This window comes from Ammospiza caudacuta, chromosome 1, assembly GCF_027887145.1.
Source record: "Ammospiza caudacuta isolate bAmmCau1 chromosome 1, bAmmCau1.pri, whole genome shotgun sequence".
NCBI classification, from domain to species: Eukaryota; Metazoa; Chordata; class Aves; order Passeriformes; family Passerellidae; genus Ammospiza; species Ammospiza caudacuta.
In genome coordinates, this window is record NC_080593.1 from 94,816,033 (window position 1) to 94,838,683 (window position 22,651).

The 22,651-nt window shown below is 38.6% G+C and overlaps 1 protein-coding gene across 3 annotated transcripts in view; it reads right to left on the bottom strand.

The window, feature by feature from the left end:
- CARMIL1 (capping protein regulator and myosin 1 linker 1) overlaps positions 1 to 22,651 on the bottom strand; it is a 188,116-nt gene that overhangs the window by 78,961 nt on the left and 86,504 nt on the right. For all 3 annotated transcript variants that reach the window (XM_058800709.1, XM_058800699.1, XM_058800690.1), the window contains exons 6-13: positions 22,311 to 22,408; positions 21,888 to 21,958; positions 21,676 to 21,749; positions 16,566 to 16,641; positions 13,917 to 14,005; positions 8,831 to 8,925; positions 4,777 to 4,863; positions 997 to 1,100 (exon numbers count right to left, since the gene is read on the bottom strand). In XM_058800709.1, the coding sequence (XP_058656692.1) occupies positions 997 to 1,100; positions 4,777 to 4,863; positions 8,831 to 8,925; positions 13,917 to 14,005; positions 16,566 to 16,641; positions 21,676 to 21,749; positions 21,888 to 21,958; positions 22,311 to 22,408 (694 nt within the window). The remainder of the gene's footprint in view (positions 1 to 996; positions 1,101 to 4,776; positions 4,864 to 8,830; positions 8,926 to 13,916; positions 14,006 to 16,565; positions 16,642 to 21,675; positions 21,750 to 21,887; positions 21,959 to 22,310; positions 22,409 to 22,651) is intronic.

A 22,651-nucleotide genomic window follows, 5' to 3' on the forward strand; every position in this document is an offset into this window, starting at 1 on the left:
TAGACCTTAGGTGTTTTTAAACACTGCCTGCCAAAGATTTATTTATTACATTTTGTTTTACCTTTTGTTTTTACATAATTTACTATGTTATTCACTCAGAGTAATTCACTGTGTGTCTTTACTTACATTTAACTATTTATTTGCTACCTTTAAAACCCTGTTGTCCCTCTGGCCCTTTCACCTCATGTCTGAAAAGTCTAGTTCTCTAAATATGCTGATGAATCTGCAAGTAAGATATGTGAAAAAGCCATGAAGTCATATCTGACTGCACTTTAAATGATGAGATTGCTTGACCATAGTTTTGCATCTTCTAGATGTTCAATGCTTAGAATTCAAAACCTGACAGTCACGTGCACATAACTTTTGATGTCAAAGAGAAATGCAAATGTAACAGTCAGAAAGTGAATATATACTAACTGAGAAGTAAATGGATTTCATTAGGGAGGAAATACAGCTCTATCTTCATGGGACTCTAAAAAATAATTACATTCTCCAAAGAATCATGGGTTTCACCAGCACATGTCAACAAGGTGCCCAAATTTATTTATACAAACAAAAATACTGAAAAGCAGAAATTAATTCTTTACAAGTCAAAAGAAATAATTTGCTTCCAGCCTTTCAATGAAAAATTTGTAATATTCTTATCATTAAAAAGATTATGAGGGCTTTTTAATGGCATTTTGTCACTTTCAAACAGAACTCAGAGAGAATAGTAAGTCCACTGGGAAAAAAATGGTATCCTTGCACTTTTCTCATGTATCAGGATAAGCCAAAGACTAAAGGCATAAACTAAAATTATGTGGATTTTTTTTTAGTTGTGTGGGGCAGTTCTCTGACTTTATACCGAAGTCCAGAAATAAAACTGTTATTTTCTATCCCTACTAAAACTGTACAGAAATAAAGGCCAAAGAGGATCTAAACCAAAAGGTTATTGCCTGTCTCTCAAACGTTAATTAGCACACATTAATTGTCTCCCGGCAAGAGGAAAGCGCTTACTGAGAGATCATCTCCGCGGAGTGCGTTCCCTGAGAGGTCGAGATAGACGAGCGTGCTGGCGATCAGCGAGTTGGCACTCAGTGACTGGGAAAGGCTGTTCACCCCTGACAAAAAAGAGGTCACAACTCACTCAGCTGAGCCAGCTCCACACAAAACTGGCCCAGAGCCTGCAAGTGCACAGTTTCAGTGAACACAGACACGTGCAAATGTTCAATGACCTCCTACTGCCATCACTGTACTGCAGCTGAGGAACACAAATCACCAGGTGGTTATGGGACCTTTCCCTGGCACAGCATGCCCAGTTCCCCCTGGACCACACTCTAACAACTTCCCTGATGGAGCCACAGCGTGTTATATGTCCCAGATCCAGGATGTATTCAGATCCATTTTCAAACAGATTTTAAAAACACAGTTTACTCCATAATGTTAAGCCAGTGTCTTCCTACAAACAATTATATTTAAATAAAACTATCTGTGGAAGTAGATGTAAGCATCTGTGGAAGACCAAGTACATTAACAATTATAATTGCCAGAACTTCAAAAGCAACTGATGAGACCTAGAAATTAAAAATACTTCAATTCATGTATTTGCCTGTAATTTCATAAAAATAGTTAATTAAAAGTACCAAGAGACGCATAAAGACTCTCAGTTGCTTATCAGAACAAACACATATTTTTCACATTAAAATTAAAAAGCTCACATTGGGAACAAACCAGTCAGGGCTTTCTTCCATTGAAACTTTTCAGCTTTTCAAAATACAAATTAGGACATGGCTATTTCTGATTCCTTCAAATCTAAATTTCATCTGAGGACTCTGCAGCTTATCATCAACTTATCAATTTACTGTAGATGGTCTTTGCTGTCTTTCAAGCACTACATGCACATTTTTCTTACATGTATAAGCATCACTGTGTCCTTTAATTGATGCAGCAATTTTTTTTTTTAAGTTCCTGGCCAAAGCTATACAGAAGGCAAGTGATCTACCACACAACATTCAACCATTTCTCAAAGCTGGTCAGTGAAACTGGATGGGCATTCAATGGATTAAACACATCCAGTCTCCACTTAAAAACTTATGAAAGTGATTTGCCAGTGAGGATGTAGAAGAAACAGCTAGCAAGTTACTGAAGACAAAAATACTGATGTCAGTGCTTTAATTTTCTGAGCTTTCAAATATTAACAAAGTCTCCCATATCAGTACTGTGGCTCTTGGTTTCAGGAGGCTTTTGAAACTGGAAAATATCAAAGCACAGCAACATCCTTGTCAAGTCTCAAATATTTTCTGCTTAGCGTAATTTTTATTTTAGCTTGAGATGGTGTTGTTGAATCTACACCCTGTTGCTAAAGGTAAACTGCAAACTAATACTTTTTGAAACTTCAAAAACTATTTAAAAGCTCTGTTTAAAAGCTTGACATTACAGCTTTGGATTCACTTTAGTGAGCCTTCTCAACAACATTTGCAAGCAACACCAAGAAGAACGAACAAATGCAATTTTGTCCTTGTTGCTCGATGGTACCTTGTTATCAGCTGGGGCTCCAGCTGGGTTAAAATACCAGCAATTCAGCATGTATAATCAAGAACCAATTCTGGGAGTTCGGAAGCAGTGCCTGAGTTTGAGGGAGAAGAGCTAGCAAACAATTAATAATATCACTGCTTGTTTCATGCTTTAAAAGGGCCCAGTGCTCAAAATCAGTCACATCAGTGAAGGCAAACAATGCGAATGAGGGATTTCTTTAATTAGCCTCTGGCTTGGACTCAGAAAAGCAAGCTTTATCTTTGAATGACTATACTAGAATTTTCCATTTAACCAGAATCTTCAAATCAATAAACTTATGTTTGAACTTCACACTACCTCATGCTATACTCTAACAGTAATCTCACTTTCATTTGCAGATAATCTTTTATGCTCTTTTACCACTCTCAGGAGGCTCAGACTGTTAATAGCTCTCAGGAACTTTGAGATACAATATTTGAAGAAAGATCAGCTGGGAAGTTGCCACCTGAACTTCACTTGTCAATCTTAGAAACTTATCTCAAATAGAAAGCACTTTTAAAATAAGGTCAAAACCTGTGAGGTTTTGTTCTGAATTTATGAAAAGCTCAAAAAAAATTAAAAAAAGATAAAAGGGAAAAAAATTTAAAAAAAAAGGGAAAAAAAAGGTTGGAGTAAAAAATACATGCACTTTGGAGTCTACTGAATCCAAAATCCAGGGACTCTTTTAGACTTTCTCCACAGAGAGTATTAAAAGTTCAAAAATAGCCTCCCATGTTAAAACCAAATCATGACTGTCTTCTTAGGTTAGAGAGGAACTGACAGCTTTGCAGCAACCTGAGTTGCTTCAGGTCCTGAGGGTTGTAAGAATTCCCATTTTAAGACATGGCATATACTATTTTTAAGAAATACTGAGGAGCTTCCATGGGACAACATTAATGGTAATGTGTTAATCTGAAGGTCATCAGTATTAGACATACTGGAAAATATTTTCAGCTTTTGCTTAAAGATCATCTTTTAAAAGGATGTTAAAAACCTTCAAATTCTTTTAATAACCTCAGAATTCACTTTCACTGACAAGAGATGTGTGGGTGAACTTCATCAAGCTGGCATTCCTTTAAGAAGAAAGAAATGTTGCTAGAATGTTCTCTCAACTCAAACTTCATAATTGCTTGCTGAAATAATTCAGCTCACATGAAGAAAAGTAGAGAATGAATGAACATACAAGAACTCCGTAAATTTCTGTTAAATTCACAAGTATCTCATTTCAAGAGTACATGTTACATTAGTCAAGATTCTTAACCAACTGTCACCAAAAATTGAGTTAGCAGTAGAAAACAACAACCTCAGAGTTCAATAAAAGTATTTTTAGTGAAAATCATTATTGAATAAACTCATGTTAGGATTTATTGTTTATGTAAGCATAATAAGAGCCATAGGCACCCACAATAAAACAGCAAAAAGTCCTTTACCCCACCCCAGGTTAATCCTTGAAGCTAAGGAGAATACAGAATCTGCACTTCACAGAACAATAATAAAGAGGATAAAAGGGCATGGTTTCTGTCTGTTATCAACTGATGTCCTTCATACTGCTAACTCAGTCATCTTTTCCAGGTCATCAACATCTACAAAAAAGCAGCAATAATGTCACTGTGGTTTTTCTATTATTAACACCCATTACCTATACAGGAGACCCTGGGTTTGTGCCATCTGTGCAAGAGGTCACTGCTCCTATTATTTGTAAAACAAAAGTGTAAAAAATCCTGAAAGCTTCTGGCTTCTGCTTCACTGCCGTTATTGCTTTTAAAACATACAACCATTTCAATTACAATATAAAATCAGAAATTTGTAAATTATAAAACAAAGAAGTCTTTAGACAGAGCAAATCACTCACCAGCTATTGTCACAATGCTTGGTTTCATAAAAGCAGTGTGTACATACAAAACATTTGGAAATTCCCATACACATTTCTGCTTCAGACATTTTTTTGAAGTGCATATGAAACATATCTTTCATGTCAACCCTAATTTCAGTCTTCCTTTATAATACAGGTTCAAACTTAACCCTTACAGAAGCAAGTCTGAGTTTATCAAAGTGCTGCAGGGTACTCAGAACCCAGCCCAGGGTTCAGCAACCCATGACTGCTAAAAAAGCAGCTGCACTGTTGAGAAAATACATATAAATAATTAACAAAATGAATAATTATATAATCTGCTAAGAAAAAGTGTTCTTTGTATGTAAGTTTGAAAGTCTTAGAGGAGAAAGAGGCATATTTATAAAACCTACCTTTAGGTGACAAGGAGGTTTTGGATAAATTTAAATGCTTCAGTCCCTTTGGAAGTTTGGCGAACTGGATGCTCAAAGATGACACACCTGTTGGGGAGCAAAGACAAAACAGATGTTTTCAGGTGAGCTCTGTGACCTCAGGTTTTCCCAGCAAATCTCAGCAGGGGCAAACTGCACCAGTGACACTTGAGGAGGAACTGCATTCACTGTGCAGGTAGGCTCTGTCATTTTATGAACCTCTTACTGATGTAATCAAGATCCCTGCTTTGCTAACCACTGAACAACAGATAGGAAACTTTGTTTTTAACCATCAGTAATCCTCCTTAATTAGTTTAAAAACTTCATAATACACATGTACTTTTGGGAAGGAGTCAAAGTGAAGCTATTACACACACCAAGCAGTCAGCATTTGGAAAATCTGGAATCTTTATGTTTCAGGAAATAAACTAAATTAAAAAATCTTAGTGCAAACTAAAACCCAACAATGGTGTTTCACACAAAACTTCAAACTATTATTATTTTCTTTTAAAAGGAAGGGCTGTCAAGGCAAGAAAGGCACCCACATCAGCCAACATCACCCTCTTTTCCTGAGGCAAACCCTAAGAGCCTGAAACCTTTACCAAGTCAGAATGACCATTTAATTCCCTTACAGCAGCCTGCAGGCTACCAGCCAGGACACAGGCTTGGAAATGGCACAACTGCTTGCAATTCCTAAAGAGTAAAAACCTATTAAGATGCTGAGACTGGACTACCTCAGCACAAATTCAACAAAAGAAGAAGACCATAAGAAGGCACTTTGCATTAAAGCCTTTACCCAGTGTGTCCAAGTTCCTGACTCCACAAATTTAATGCTCCATTTTAAGCAAAAGATTGATATTTGATTAAGAGGGTATATCCTAAATAACAATGCAACTAAGCTGTGAAATATTTTTTAGAGTAATAAATCAACATAGAAACTCCAGGCTTAACCTGAGGTGTGAAATACAGTTGTCTACAGCAATTCATTTGGAGAGAAAAGGGCACAGAGAAAGAGGGTAAAATCTTTTACTTGCTTGAAAACATAGTAAATTAAAAAGCTGATACCCTTTCCACATACACAGACATGGAACAGTCTGTGAAACTGTAGGTCACATACCTACATTTACTCTGGTTTTATTCAGTTTTGCTTATCATTGACAATGGAGGGGCCAGCTACCTTGCAGATACTGTGGTAGGGTCTTTTTTTAATGCTCTTTGTAAAAGCGTTGCATGCAACACCCATGCAGCTCAAAACAATACACACTTTTTTATTTATATTGCTAAAGCATTAGACCCATGAGACCTTGGAATCATTTACTGTAAAGCACAATGGTAACCATATACCTTCACCAATTTTCAGCAAGAATGAATCAAATCATGCTAACAGGATTTTCTTCCTTAGCTCTATAAGGACAATCACTATCACTAAGGATACAAAAAATGTAATTTTTGCTGTAAACCATTTTTACTAAGACCTGCAGTAAATAGTTTTACCTCTCCATATTTGTATTTAGCTAACAATCTGCAGGCCAATTATTGTTCTAGCCAAGCTAAATAATTTTCACATCTTACTAGCATGGGGGTTAAGTTATAAGATATGGAATCAGGTGCAGAAAAGAAAAACTGCTTCTGGTTGCTCTGGCCCTTGAACACCCTTTAGGTGACTCATTTTTGCTAATGGCTTAACAGAGATGACAGCTCACATGGCAGAAATGGAGTTAGCTGCATCCAGGCACACAGTTTGGAATTTGAGTACTATTAGGCTTCAGTATGTTTGTTTTACATTATTTTTAACAAAATATTAGATTAAATTCTGATCCTAGCAGAGTCAAAAGTAAAGCTCCCATCACTTCAGTGTGGCTAGATTTTTACAGACAAGATTGATAACAAACTTTTCAGGTATTAGTCTCACAAATATTGACAGTACCATAAAGGACAGCCAAACACAAATTAAGAGACTGGTCTCAGTGAAAAAATCACTGCATACAAACACTGCACTGTATTGAACTAAAGACAGGTCCTATGCTTTAGGTAAACTAAACCCACTTCCCATGCTGTTGGAATACAAACAGTTGTATTAATATGTAATAATATCATGCCTTCAGTTACTGGTACTCAACAACATAAAATAGCTTAATGCATGTTTGTGTTCATACAGGGTCCAATATGCTCTTCTCCAGAAAACAAACAAATCTGTGATTTCCCTTATAACTGCAAAATAATCTAGTTCCAGTTCCTGCAGGTGATTTTTCAAAAGGTAATTTCCAAAATCCATATGTCTATATGAATTTCCACTTTAACTTGTGAAATCCTTCCTATCACCCCAGTTTACCCAAATCAAATCTACCTTGCACCCGGGGAATTTTCCTGAATTGAAAAGTTGCAGTATTTGCACATTACAATTATAATTAATTTCTAAGTACTCCATACCCTATCTCATTCTAATGAAAAGGTCAAATCTTAATTGCATATTTGATAGGAGAGGCTGAGATAATGAAAAACCCTACTAATTTCTCCAAGTTGTAGTTTCTGCATTCCATTTTTGTTTTATATGTAGATACTGTGGAATGGCTCGAATCTATAGGTGTGTTACAAAGAAAGCACCCCCATGGATATGTTTAAACAATGAAAAAAACACCACAGAGTACCCAATGTTTGGTCAATTGTTTTGCTTCCAGGATAAAAATGAGTTCCTTAGGAAAAAAAAAAAAAAAAACCTTTCAAATAACACAACCTAAATACACTTCTTCAAAAGCAGAATCAACAATGTAGCAGCCTTTTTTCCAGCTTGCAACAAAAATTTCTGTAAAATGCAGTAGGCCTGCGGCACATTGTAACAAAAATGCTCTTCAGCGGAGCACTGGCTTTCATGTGATGAGAATTCTTAACGAGGACAAGCAATAATCAGCAGGTAAGAGGTAATCAGAAGAGTTAAAGCAATTCGTGTGAACAATTTCAAATAAAAAACTACTCAGAATAGGTTAAAAGCAAAACATTATCATACTTGCTTCTAGTCAAAAGAAAAGTGATGCAGATGTAGAAGGGAAGAAAACCTCCTTCCCAGCTATTTTTCTCCTCACTGAACCAGCAAGAAAGAAGAGACACCTACAAAATTCTGTGTCAACAACAGTCTGAGTCCATCAGGTTGTAATCAGAATGAACAGCTTTTCTATTTTGAATCATGACAGCAAAGAGAATAGAACATTTTCCCCAACAAACCAAATAAAACAAGAAAAGGTTCTCTGTGTAAAATTCTTATTTTTCCTCTGGCCCAACAGGAGCACAAGACAGTCTGATCCCAGAACAGTGTGTGCATGGAATGCATTAAGCGAAGCAAATGGAAATCTCACATGGGCAACGCTGAAGGGTCAACGGAAAGAATGTAACCTTATTTTAAAAATAAATGCCTCTTGGGTGAAAAAAGAGTAGACAAGGGAGAGGAATGACTTGATATGTACTGAAATCAGGCCTAGGGGTGCCTAGTCTGAGAAAAGCTGAGCTGTTCAGCTTGATTTTCCATCTTGTGTAGTTAACAGCACTTTGCTCCATAGGAATGCCAGTTATGCCAGTATTCTTGAACATCACCAAGATCTCACAACAGGGCAGGCCACCACAGAGCTAAGAAAAAGAGGTAATTTTCATACTGAAAAGAAATATGGCATTACAGCTGAAATAAAAATATAAAACCATCAGAAAAATGCAAACCAAAAAACAAAGTTGCCTTATGCTTCATCTTTCTACTGATTACACTGCTTTTAAAAAGGTACACTTCTTAAAAACTAGAGGTTTTTTTTAAAACAATCACTGTGTTTTGTCTTCCTTTAAAATCCTTGGCTGGTTTCAGACATTTAAATATTTCTCAACACACCAATGGATATGCATAAGTCAAAAAGAATGGCAATTCTCAGTCATTTGTGAACAACAGAAATTTACAGTAGCATTAAACAATAACCTATTCTTCAGGCAAAGCTGAGTGCAGCAGCAATAATCCTCCTATTACATTTCTAGAAAGGGAAAAATGTAAATGTTACAGTACCTCTATCTTCAAGGGGATTGCTAGCAAGGTTGATCGTATGGAGTCCTGAGTTGGGATTATGGGCTAGGGCACTGGCTAGTTTCTGTGCAAAATCCCTGCAACAAAAAAAGAGAGGGAGAAGGAATCCTGTTATCTCCTCTGCCAACAGCACATACAAAGCTTAAAAGCATCTAGGGATTACTAGACACAAGTGGTCTTTGCTAGTGCAGAGCACTAACTGATTCCTCCTGGTTCTAAACAATGCTTATCTGGCTAATTTGCTATCTTTCACAGGGAGTCACTTTGTTATTTATTCATTCTGTGACCTAAGAGACCTGAAGAGTATACAATCAAAGACTAAAATGCTTTTGACAGAGATTTGAAGGTATAAAGCAGGAGTTACACAGAATATCTCAAAACTTGACCACATCTTGCATCTCTCTGGATTTGGAGATGCACACCATCACCTCCTTCACTCACAAGCCATCATCCTGCTCACTGGCAGCAGCTTTCTGCCAATAGTCACTCAAATGGGCTTTGCAGCATATCCAGCAGTATTTCTAACCTTATGAAACTGCAGGAATAGCTCTCTCAAAGAGCAGCAGCACACTGATGAGCTGGTCTTTTGCTTCTTTTTACAGTAAGAAGCATCAAAGGGCACGACTGGTTGATCACAGCCCCAACAATGGATCCAAAAGAGATGTAGAGTATCAGTTCTGTAACGCTGACAACAGCCAGGCAGGCAGCACAGAGAGCTTTAAAGCAACCTTAACCAACTATGGTGGGCAGATGTAGCAGCATGACCTCTGCTCCAAAGCCACTTGAGAGGCAAGGGAGCACTGCCCTGCCTGCAAGCTCTGTGCTCCCACAGCACCAAGCTGAAAGCTAGCTTGGGCTTTGTTGCACACCACACTGTCACACTCTGGTGGAGACACATTCCTTGCATGAAGTCAGAAGGCTGATGTTTTATCAGGTCTAACACAAACCCTCCAACCTGTTCTCATATCAGCTGAGAAGTTATGATGTGATAAGGGACTACACCTTCTGCAGGTAGTTGATAAAGTGAGGCTCTAACTTCAGTGCTCTTACTTCACCTAAGTTAGACGCCAAGATAGAAAGCAAAATGATGTCTTGAAATTCCTTCTTTCTCTCTCTGCCTTGAAGTATATTATTTCTTCTCCTGTAGGCCAATGGTGCAGAACTACCAAAATGCTCATTAACACTGCCCTCTTTCCTTGGAACAGATCCTGGCCACCACAAAACTCTGTGCTCAGAACCACAGAGGAGGCAGCATCCTCTTCTAGTATTTGGAAAAGAAAGGAAGCTGAACAGCAACAGCCTCAATAGCTTTTGGTTATCTGAAGTTACAAAGTTTACTGGAGTACAGGGATGCTTCAGCGAAGTTTAATTTCTCTTTGAAACCCTATGTCCTTCTAGGGCTAGAACTGGTTCCAGCACTGCAGATGCATGATGAAGGGCTGCCTTTAGGAAAAACACATTCTCTTCCTAAAATACAAGCAGCATGTGAATACAAACACTCAACAAAAAGAACTTCTGGACTTGAAACCTTGCCACCTGACAGGCCCCAGGGTCTCCTGCTTTGCTACCAGCTGCTGCTGCAGAAGACTACAGATCTCCTGTAGGTCCTCAGTGACATTTGCCAACACTCTGAAAATCCTCCAGCATTTCAAATGGTACTAGATGCCTGCCCTTAGGCATCTAAATCAAGCTCCTTATGTCCAGCCAAGAAAAATGAGGTTTTGAATTAAAAAGCAACAAACCCTTTCCTCTTGAGGAGTTTCCTCCTCTTCCTTTATCCCTAACAGATTCTTGTCATTACAATACTTTGCCTATACCTCCAGGCTTGTTTGCAAACTCTGCTCCAGCTTTTGCCAGCAATATAGGCAGGATTACCATAGTGTTTTGGACAATTAGTGTGTGTGTGAACTACTCAGCAAAGGCACAGCAAAGCAACTCCCACCACAAAGCACCGGATTATCTATATTGGGCTCACAGGGCTCCAAGGCTCATTTTGGAAAAAAAATACAACAAATAACACACACTCCCTGTGCAATCTCCACCATAAACAGAGGCACCTTAGCTCTACTCATGGGGGAACATCTCTTCTCCTTCTTTGTTCACTATTTGCTTCAAGTAATGGAATTTGTTACTTCTTTTGGCTGCACATTTAGGCACAGAGCATGTGGTCTAAGTCTGAAACTTTCTAAAAAGCATGAAGCTTACTCTGTATGCATTACACAGCCATGCTTGGCTGAAACAAACTTATTGAGGCTTGGAGGTAAAGCCCCAAAAAGATTCAATTCAACTATACATACGACAGACTAAGGATATTTCATCAAGGGACAGAATACTACCAATCTGGAACTCTCAGACAAACAAAACAATTCCTTGAGATCTGGCTAGACAACATCCCTGTAACAGAAAAATAGGGGATATGTGGGAGGAAGCAACACTGATAGGTCTAAGGACATTGTCAAGAAGGGAAAGAGAAGACTCCACTTGACTGTCAAAGGCCCTCTAGGCCCTCAAAGTCCAGCAACAGGCACTTCTCTTGTTCCCCATGTGGCAGCTGGCCATTCCCTTTGGAACAGGGCTCCACAGGACAGTGTGAAAGGAGGCAGGGAAATTCTGCGTGCCAGCTTTCAGAGAACATGGAAGTGCAACAAATAAACCACTTGCACCAGCTTCTGCAAACAGGCCTTTGCAGACTGGGAAGTCTGCCTTGCAGTTCCATGGAAATCACAGAATATCCTGAGTTGGAAGGGACTCCCAAGGATTGAGTCCAACTCCTGGTGCTGAACAGAGTTGGACCCCAACAGCTCCACCATGTGTCTGAAACTGTTGTCCAAATGCTCCTTGAGCTCTGGCAGGGTTGGGGCCAGGCTCCCTGGGGAGCCTGTTTCAGCACCCAACCACCCTCTGGAGGAAGAATCTTTTCCTAATATCCAAGTCCTTGCCATTTAGCATCTCCCAACAGCGCAGGCCAAAGGCAGCTCCCACCACACACAGCCTGTGCCTGTCAGGCCAAGCTTCAAAGGCTGGTGGACACCAAAGCCCAGCCTAATCAATAGGCTGAGCTGCCCACTCAGAAATCAGTATTTTGGTTATCACATACTGCCTCATTCCTCTAAAATACTTCAGAGATTAACACTCTTTCAAGCTTATTTTTTTGGGCCAGCCTGAATGAATCTGCTCTCCCTGAAGTCTGGACATCACAAATGTTAATTAAAACACTACGAAATCATTAGTGTTTTATATATATTCAATATATGCATTGAAGCCTTCCAGTGGTATCTAAACTGCATCCAGTATGTGTAGTTAAAGCAATAGAAATGGGGATAAAATTTCCAAGAGCATCTAAACTGGAAAGCACAAATCTTATCAGACAGGGGCCTTCATTTGACATCCTGTTTTTCCCAGCAGGAAGTTCACACTTCCCTAGTTCTGGGTCTTTATTACTGCTACTGCACAATAGTTTGCTGTTTCATCATTTGGGAGGATGACATGTGTTTATGAGGCTGTGGCCCAAACCAAATCACAGAAATGAGTGGCTGGAGATAGAAAAGAACAGAATTATCTTAAACTGACTCTGCTGCAGGAAGAAATATGTTCTTGCAGCTGCTCAGGTTATTTCCTACAGCTTTACTCTTGGTAGCTCTTGCTTAACCCTGGTTTGGCATTGTATCACAGCTCATTAAAAATGACTGGTCTGTAAGCCATGGGAAGGAAGATAGCCAGCAACAACAGGGTCTCCTAGCAAACAGATATGAAAAATGGCAAAACTGACAAATGCATCCTTGGCAAAAACAGACAGTGTTGATCAGAACAGATACACACCAAGGCACAATGCCAAACACTCTGCATGTAGATGGAGACAGGAAAACCAAAGTCACAGGTTGATTATCTGTCAGGTCCTGTTAAAACTGAAAGCAGTTAATCCAACTGTGATAAATTAAGGTAGGCAATGTGCAAAGGTATTGAACATATCCTTTAATATTAATGATTATCACTAGATTTTGAGGCACATACTGGAAAACAAGATTAAAACCAGGAGCTTATGTTTGAATGACAGCTATTAAAGGCAGTGCATTAGTGATCAAAAAGTTCCCATATTATTCCAAACTCGACCTCAAATTTCTTGTGTCAAGCAGGCAATTTTCTTTCAAAGGCATTTCAATGCAAAATGAACTTTAAAAAGGAGAAAAAGACTCCAATAATGGAAGAGGAGACAATGTAAGGCACACCAAATATCTCCACTATGCTTATTTCCCTTTATTTGTAATTCTGCATAGTGTTCTGCTTCTCCCACCTTTACACTGCTTTTTTAATTAAAAAAAAATTCATTAGCTCTAGAGTTTGTCTTGTCTGCATCAGCTTAGACACTACCCTAACACTTAAACAAGCACTGCAAGTATAACTAGCACAGCTGGAAGTAACTTGAACTTTGCTTCTATTTCCTGTGAAGGGGAAAAAAAGCAAATACCTAGTAACTACAACTTCCTGTATTTAAAACATATGCAAGGATTTAATTGTATGGCTTATTCCTGTCTATCTTCCTTCTAAGCCTACGGCAAGCCATTAAACTTACTGATCTACTTTCTTCAAAAGAGTTGTTAATGTAGAAGTCCTTTTATATTTGAGCAGACAGCAATCCACATTAAGATAACACAAACTCATTTGGAAATGAAACAACAACAACGTGATATGGCATATGGAACAGTATGTTTTTTTTTTAACAAAAACCACTGTTTTTTAAATGATAAAAAGGTGTTGATACTTCTATTGGACCCACATCTGGGAGAGGAACAGTAGGAGCCAGTTTAAGGTTTACGCTCTCTTTCAATCACTTTGCTCTACTTAGCCCAACTTTCCAGGGAGAATCCTAAGAAACATCAGTTGAAAGGGATTTCCTGGACATACAGACCCTCTGGAAAATCTGATAAAAAGCTTGTGACTAGAGGCTCCTCAGAACTAGACAAACATTGAGCACAGCTTCTTTAATGCTTATTCTGGCTAACCTACACCACACATCCCTTTTAGTGGGAGCAAGCAGCACCTGAAGCGACATTGTGAAGGAATTACTTACGTTCTAAGCCCGGCATTCTCTAATACCAGCTCTTCCAAGCGACTGGACCTACTCACCACTCGCAGTATCTGCTCACAGAGATCAGTGGACTGCCACAGAAAAGACAGAACAGAGTTAAAGAACACAAACACGGAACAGACAGTTATTGAGTTAAGCTGTACGTTGTAATGGGACCCAGGCCACAACCATCTTCTTGTTATACATAAATAAGAAAGTAAAAATACCAGAAACATTCAGGAGAGTGAACAGAAGACTTCTGGAAAAGACTTAAGAGAAGCAGGAGGCAGACTAAAAGCAAGTAACCAATGAATCAGGCTGCCTAACCAAAAGGGGCAGAATTTTTATAATGAGAGTGAAAACAATCTAAATCATGTGGTTCAGGAAAAACTCTCACTCAATTTTAAAAGAAATCTTATTCATATGCACACTACTTCTGCAGAAAAAAAGTGGTAACTAGTGCAAAGGAGAATGAATAAAGCCTGACCAGGAATGACAACTAAACACAAAGAAATATGTTAAAAGGCAAACAAACAAAAAAAAAAAAAAATCCCAAAAACCTCAGGAGCAAAAGTACCCTAGCTACAGAGGTCCTCCAAAGGCTCCCTAGGACTAGTGGTTAAGGACCAGTATATTTGAGTATGAATTCTTCCAGCTTATGGAGAAGCAAATCCCATCTCATGTTCTTTCTGTGGTTGAATTCTAGAATTTGCATGGATATTTGCAAGTGCCATGAACAAAACATGACAACAAGAGTTTGCTTACTCTGCTCATTCAGATAGAGAGAGAAAACTGTAATCATTCAAAAGCCATGCAATGAACTCTGTACATCATCACCTTTTATTACAAACTTTTATTTTGCTTCTGGATTTGACTTTTCTTTTTCCCCCTACAGCTCATACTAACCAGCACTCATGTGATATCCAAAGCTGAATTTCAGTCATGATCATGAAGTGCTGAAACTATTCTATTACCTGCCTTTAAAGACAACAATGTGACATTCATACTTTGGGTATCTTTGTCTCTAATGACCATCTGACATTTTCTAGTTTGTGTATTTTTTAGGGTTTGTTTTTTTTTTTTACTTTTAAACTAACTGAATGTTCAAAAAAACCCACTGTAAACAAAACAAATCTGCTCTACCACTCACGTAAAATCTTATTAATCCTTTATGCGGTAAAGGTTGACAATTTTTGGTGAAGACTGTCTACTCAGCCATCTTCCCAATGCTTTCTTTACCATCCATGTTTTAACAATTCAGAATATTACCACAATATTTCTACAGTACCGTGACTGCAAGTGGAAAGTTTCATACCTGTACTGTAAAATCAATGTGGGCACTGTGCATCAAACACAATGCCAGAGTGGGACTCGTGAAACACAATGCACTCGATGGCCTCCAGATATGTCTGACCTCATAGTGACCCTTGGCAGTGCTCTTAGGGCATGGATTTATTGCCCAACAATCTACATTTTCCTCATTTTTGACTTAAAAATTAAATGTGTGGAAGATAAGAGGTTGGGTTTTTTAAGTAACTGATGCATTTCCTAGACTGACTAAGTTTATTTGTTTTCCACAGGAAAGCTACTAAGAAAAAACCCTGAAACATTCACATAAATATATCTCAGATAACATGGCCAGGTTTTGTTCTAAACAAACTACACCAGCCAGTCTTCTAACTAAGCAAACTATCTCATTTCACTGAAGCAGAAACTGATTAATTGCATTGTACCTTTTAACAATGTTGATTTTAACAGCAAACTACAACAGTGCTAAAAATACCACCACCTTCATTCTGTGAATAACTTTGAGAGAGATCTCCCAGCAGGAAAGAAGTTTTTTTGCCTACTCTTTTGCCAAGTTCCTACTGAATTTTCATTGGAAATGATAGCTTAGCAATATAATGGCATCAATTTAAACAAGAGGAAATGTAACACTAATTTTTAAAGGCAAAAGCTTCTGGAGGGAAGCATAAAAACAGTTTCTCAAGCAAACCACTAACTCCACCTGTGACTACAGTCTTTGGGAGAAATAGCATATTTTGACATATTTAAATTGTCACTGAATTACTGCTTTTCTTGGCCCTTTTTTCAGTAGTCCAACTTGTTTAGACATGCCCTCTTTTTGTTTTTAGCAATGAAAACTGATATGGAAAAATACTGGTGGCACACATCAATGTTTTGGAAAACTGGGAGAGAAAATAATCAAGTTGCAATGAAAATTACACAGAAAAAATGTGCTTTATGCAGGAAAAAATCCACATAATCTTGGCCTTTTGTCTTCACCTCCAAAAGTAACTAAGATTTCTGGCTGCTTTGAAGTTAGTTTCCAATCAGTCACATAATATTGTCTGGGGGACAATCAGCAATGCCTAATGAAGTTTTATAGGCCACTACTTTCAACCAACAAAGTTTTCAAACCGCATCATTTGAAATTTTGACAAGACCTCATTCTCAGCAGTGCTTTTACGGTGCAAACTGACTATCCAACAGTTTATATTTTTCTGATACAATTCCAGGGAAAAAAAATTTGGCAACAGATTGCCCAGTTGTATTTGCTAAAAATATTTCACTTTAAAAAATGTAACAGTATCCTTTAAAACACAGCACAGCCTGGTAGAAGCAGATATATTGTTTCAATTTATTACTTACTAATTTCAGATCCTTGGAGGACAGCTTTGTAAACCACTGATTATACTCCAGAGCAGCAACTATAGGTATTAAGTCTCTAGAAAAGAAAAAACACTTTTACACACATTTCATATAACTGACATTTGAAACAATCTCCTAAGTGTTCTTCCATATCTCATTCCCCATAGTTTTGCAATGCTAATTGCCTACCATCCCCATTACACAAAGCTCTTCATTCTAAAAAACAGCAGCTGCAGCTGCACGTCTTCCTCTTATTTTAATAAAAATTTCTGACTGGACAACTAGCATCCATTCTAGTATGAATTTTTAAATCAGGAATTTGTCTGGGCTGCCATTCCTACTTTTAGCATAACTTTTTCTTCAGCCTGTGACATGTTTAAGCCTCTTAATCACCTCTAATTATAATTTAGCATGACGCTAAAAAGCTTTTTGGCAGTCTGATGATTTAATAGAATTCCATGACTGAATGCTTCTAGAGAACACCACCTTGTCTCATCTCTTATAGTTAAATTCCCCAGGAAACAGGAGACCTGCAACAGGATAATGCGACATTCAGCACAAACCCTCCTTAATTGTGAAAGGGATTTCACAAATGAAATTCTAAATTATTCCCATTTTCTTCACTCCAAGCCTCTTAACATGATCTGCTCTCCCTGTGTTAAGTTTCTGCAGCAGCAGGCGTTGATGAATGTCACGTCTGCACGCTCCCCCCAGCAGATTCATTCATCAAGCACTATCACACCATTTAACAGTGCAGCACTCTGATCAGTTTGGTGCTGCATATTAAACACTTACACACACCTACACAGAGGCTTAACAGCTCCTTAGAAAGTCCTTGTGTCTTCATAATGAAATAAAGAGCTGTAACATACATAAACTAACTCATCAAACCAGTGCCATTCAAGCCTGTTTTTCTAGGGAGAATTTTTAAAGTATTGGCTTTGATAAGCTAGTCCAGCCCCGCCCGATCCTTCATTCGGGACATACACAGGTACACGGGTCTGCATTTAACATGCAGCACCCTTCTCCCATCTTCTTTTTATTCTTCCCCTCCTCCAGTTTTCCTCTGCAAACACGCAGACACTTTGGGGAGATTGTTAAACACACAGGAAAGCCAGGAGACAAGGCGACATCACGTGGACAAGCAATCCACGGGCTATATTGGGAACTGCAGTAGCTACATTTGGAAGTACAACCATCACTAAGGTAACAGATTCGAAGGTGCAGCATTTTGCAGCAAAAGGCTGTAGCTCACCAACTGAGAAGCTCATGCAAATAGACATTTTCACACTCCTGCAAAGGAACTAGTGTGGGGTGCCCTTCAAGGATTTAAGCCATCTTTCCATCTTGTTCACAGCACACATCACGTTGTGTGGTGAATTCGTTTCCACAAGCAGAGCAGAGACTTAGCAGCTTCGTCAAGTGTATAGATTTATTTCTGTCCCCCAAGTTGTTTTTGCTCCTACACAAACACACACTACACACACACACTTCATCTCCATGTAAAGCACTAACTAACTGCAGAAATGTTAGGTGAGAAAAAATAACAACCCAGAAGTACTTCCCCCTTAGGCTGGGCAGGCAGGAATCTGTCCATGGAGTATGGAATGCCCGCAGACAGAGAGGTTTGCTTCTCCCTCTGTGGTTCCCTGGTAAGGTGGTAATGGATTTGCAGCTTTGATGCCTCCCTTGCCACTGCCTTTGCCTTGGAAGTGGAATGAATGTAAGAGCAATTTTTCAGGTGAAATTTTGGTTTGTTCATATAGCAGTAACCATGCAGCACAGCTGGGCACACAGTGGACAGGCTGGCACCGGTGGAGCAGAGTTGGTCATGCTGTGGAGCACCACCTCCAAAAGCAGCAGAAGGTAGCACGAGCATTTGTAGGTCAGCTGTCAGCAGCAGCCCAGTTCCTCAAAGGAACAGCAGGACAATGATTGGGGATCACCAGCTGCAAGTGTTCACTCTGCCAGGGAGCTGGTAAGGCAGCTTGGAGGGCTGGCAAGAGCTCAGGAACTTCTGGACAGGAGAGTGGCTGCAGACAGAGCTTGCCTGAGGCTGTGCCTTTCTCCCCCTTCTTTCTGTGGCTCGGGAGAGAAATGGCTGAAGGACAGACAAGGGCTGCTCCGTCTCGGGGGCAGAGCTATGACACTTTCAAGAAATACTTAAAGAAGAGAACTTGCAAATCAGCTGGGCCGATTTATTTTAAAATATTCCTGTCCAGCTGCAACAATGTTTCTTGAATAGTTTAATCTTCGGCAGTATCCAAGGCCTGTTGTTCAAACCCCCGTCATGCACAGATCTGCCTGGGACCTCCACAAACACTAACTGCTCCCCTCCACACGTCTTTCCCTACTCCCAACATTCCTGCAGACAGTGGGGTCCCTGCCTGTTCTGCAAGCAGCTGTACTTATTGTCTACAAACTTTGCTTTATCAAATTCTACCATCTGATTTTAAGGGAAGACTTTTTGTTCCAGTTTCTGAAGGTGATTCTGACCGGTGGGTCAGAAGGGTGCCCTTCAGGAATTTACCTCTAATCCTTCTCTTGCTTTAAGCTCATTTAACCCAAATATTCTTGTTATCGAGTTTTTCTTTTCAAAATTATATATTGCTTGATTCATTTTATTCTATTGCAGTCTAGATGTGGTTTTAACAATAACCTGAATTCCTTTCCAATATGGTATGAAAGAAAGCTAAGAACCAGTTACAATAGCAGGGCATTCTCATAACTTTGCCTCACTGAGTTACATTGAGATGTTCACACTAATTAAAATTGCCATCCAGAATAAAGTAGTATTTATGAAAGATAAATCTGTGCCATTTTAAAATAAAAACAGATTCTGTACTTCTGGAATGCAGACAATCTCTCCAAGCCTCAACAAGATTCCAGTGTATCTAATGCTTTCACATTTTTTCAGCATCGCAGTCCCCCTGCGTATTTCAGATGGCAAGAAATCTCAACAGCACAATGAAAAAAATCTAAACAATTACATTTTTTTTAAACTTTTTTGAATGTCCAAATAAGCTAAAACATATGCAACACAGATGAAGATCATGCAACCATATCAAATAAGCCCTTTTTCACTTTTCACTTTGGGTCTTTTTTTTTTTTAACAATTATATGGTTCACAAGACAAGATAGCTTCAGATAAAACCTCAGAAGTCATGTTCCCATGCAACAAGCCATGCCGTGATGCTCTGGGAACTTAAATTCATCTATAATTCATGCCATCTTATGTTGACCTTTAACTGAAATGTTTTACTTGGAAAAACACAAATTGTTTATTTTTGCAATGCATAGCCCTGTATTTAGAGAACTGAGGCACCCGTCCTACCTTGCTCCAGAGCACCTACACAACATAAACTATATAGGTTCAGCAACCTCAAAAATTAGGTGAATGGGATATACAACAGTCTCTCAAAATCCAAAAGAATAATGACACACTGTGAATTTACACAGTAAATTCACAGCAGTTCCGCTGTCTTAAACAGATTGGAAAATGCTTACAAACATTCTTGAATTGACTGGGATTTCCATTCCTAATTTGTATTTTTAATGAATAACAAGGGTTTGGCTTTCTTAAAATTTTCATCTTCTTGAAATTTAAATCCAAAATGTGTTCTTTAGTTCAGTCCTCAACATGTAGATCTTCTCATCACAAGATGGATTCCATAGTATCTAAATGGCTCCAAAATAGATTTGAATCTTTGGACTTAGACAATCTTGAAGCACTTAGAAAAGACTTTGCTTAACAGCACAAACACATTTCTTTAGCAATTTTGTAAGGTATATTTTAATGAAAATATTTTCTAAAACAACAAGCCCCATTATCTCATTTTCTGGAAGCCAAACTCATTTGCACCTGTTGAGATATTCTAAATATTTAAAACAATTCTATCTACTCTTTCCTAATGAATTGTTCAAACATTAATAATCTATTGAGGCTGGGTACCTGTAGGTCACTTTCTCAAGAATGTCCCAGAGTCTTCTCATCACTTCCTCTTGCAATAAATGTTTAAGGCATCGTTAAGTTCTTGCCCCAAATTTGCTTGTGCTTAATAGTATTCCTCCCCTTATCCTCTTTCAGCAAGGCTTAACCAAGGAAAGAGTCTTTGGCTACATCTGCCACACACCAGCTGCAGCCCTGTAGCCTTGAGTTCCCTCTGAGTCGGTCAACACAGATACTGCTTGGTAACTTTGCCAAGGGATTCACTGCAGGCTGTGAAAATGTGGCACAGAAAATGAGCTAAATCTTTGAATGGGACATTCTGCAAGTTCACACACCAGACAGCTTAAACCTGCAAAGAATGCTGCGGCAAAATACTCTTATTTACCTACCTCCATGTCAAGCCTTTCTGCTATGATATTTTAACATTGTATCTGTGGTAGATCCTTAATTCTTTCACTGGTTTCTCCCAAAGAAACAAATGCTTTCTCGATCTTATTTACACTTTCTTAAATTTTTCAGTTTCCTTTGTATAATGACAAATTTTAGTTAAGCTTCCCTCCCATTTTCTCCTACTTGTAATATCTCCAAATTGAACTTTCTCAGAATCCAATTTTCTCAGCCAGCTAAATTCAGTAAACTAAACACAACACTTAGCTAGGCTTCACCATCTCGCAGCAAAATTACCCTCAATTAGTTCCTTTCTGGAAGTACATATTTTTGATAGCATCTATTATAAGTGAAGAGACAACTGGCTGGAATTCAGTTGAACAACTTAAACCTTCTACTGACTTGCTGACAAAAATTAATTTCCTTTACTGTGTACACCATGAGAAAAAAGATTCTGCAGAAGTAAAGACTTCATCATTTCCTTTTTTACTTTGCCCACCAGATGTAGATGCATGTTTTATCTGCTGAATTTGAGCTCTTATATCTGCCATCACAGAAAAAGTATCTATCCTCTAACTTTTTGGATTGCTTCCAATAAGAAAATATATTTATCTTCTCTGGCTCCTGAATGAAATGAGGTTTCCATGGGGCTTTTGTGCAAAAACAGCAGCTTTGTGCTGAAAACCTAAAATGCTGCATATGGTAATTTCACAGTAACAGCTATGGGGCCATCCCATTTGATCAGTATTAGCATGATTACTGCACATGGTTTACCTGTGGTCAAGGTGGCTGAAGTCTTGCAAATTCAGCTCTCTGGTATCTTGTGTCAGATAAATCGTATCAACGTCCTGTTAAAAATACAAAACCAAATACACCTTTACAGAACTGTAGTGGGGTATTTTTTGTCAAGCATTATGGATTTACCTGTTCTTTCATTATTAGTACAGGTAGCTAAAAAAGAGCTTCAGAACAAGACAGGCACTTACCCACTGCACTTCCTCTCTGTAGGGAAATCCAAGCCAGTCACAAACACAGGCATACATCTGCGAAAAGCCTCCTACAAACAACCCAAGAGACTCTTTAACACAGTAGTCACACAAGCAAACAAATGTACATCTAAAAGGACACTTCAATACTTAAATATCCAGTTTTTAAAACTCACTGTCTTTTTCTCTCAGAAGACTATGCATTGTGCTTATGAAAGGAACAGAGACTATCCTATCTTCACGTGGTAAGCTGCAAGAAAGCCTAATATAGTGCCTTCACCTACCAATCATAAGTCTGCCTCATACTAATTACACCTTAAAACTAATTACACCTTTACAAGCTTCTGCCCAAAATAGAATTAAACTTCCTGACACGGCAATTCCAGCCCTCTTCTATATTTGATCATTTAAATTCGTTCTCACCACAAGGTCCAAGTTCTGCCACAGTCTGACTGTCCCACAGGGCCTGGAGATTAGCCAGTCTTTCTGAAGGCTCCATAGTTACTTTTTTCATAATCCTCCTAGATTGAAAAGAGGGGGAAAACATCATTCATGGCTTTGAAAGTATTTTTAAACACATAAACCTTTTTTATTTTAAGAGCATTTTTAAATGAGTGTATAGGAAGAATTACCATTTTTAATACAACCCACTTTCCTTCCTAAAAGGCCATTATGCAGCACAGCAGGAGTAACAGTCATTCATTCTTTCTCTCTTTCTTTTGATTAACCCTGTGACAATCGGAGCAACAAAATCCTTTTGTATT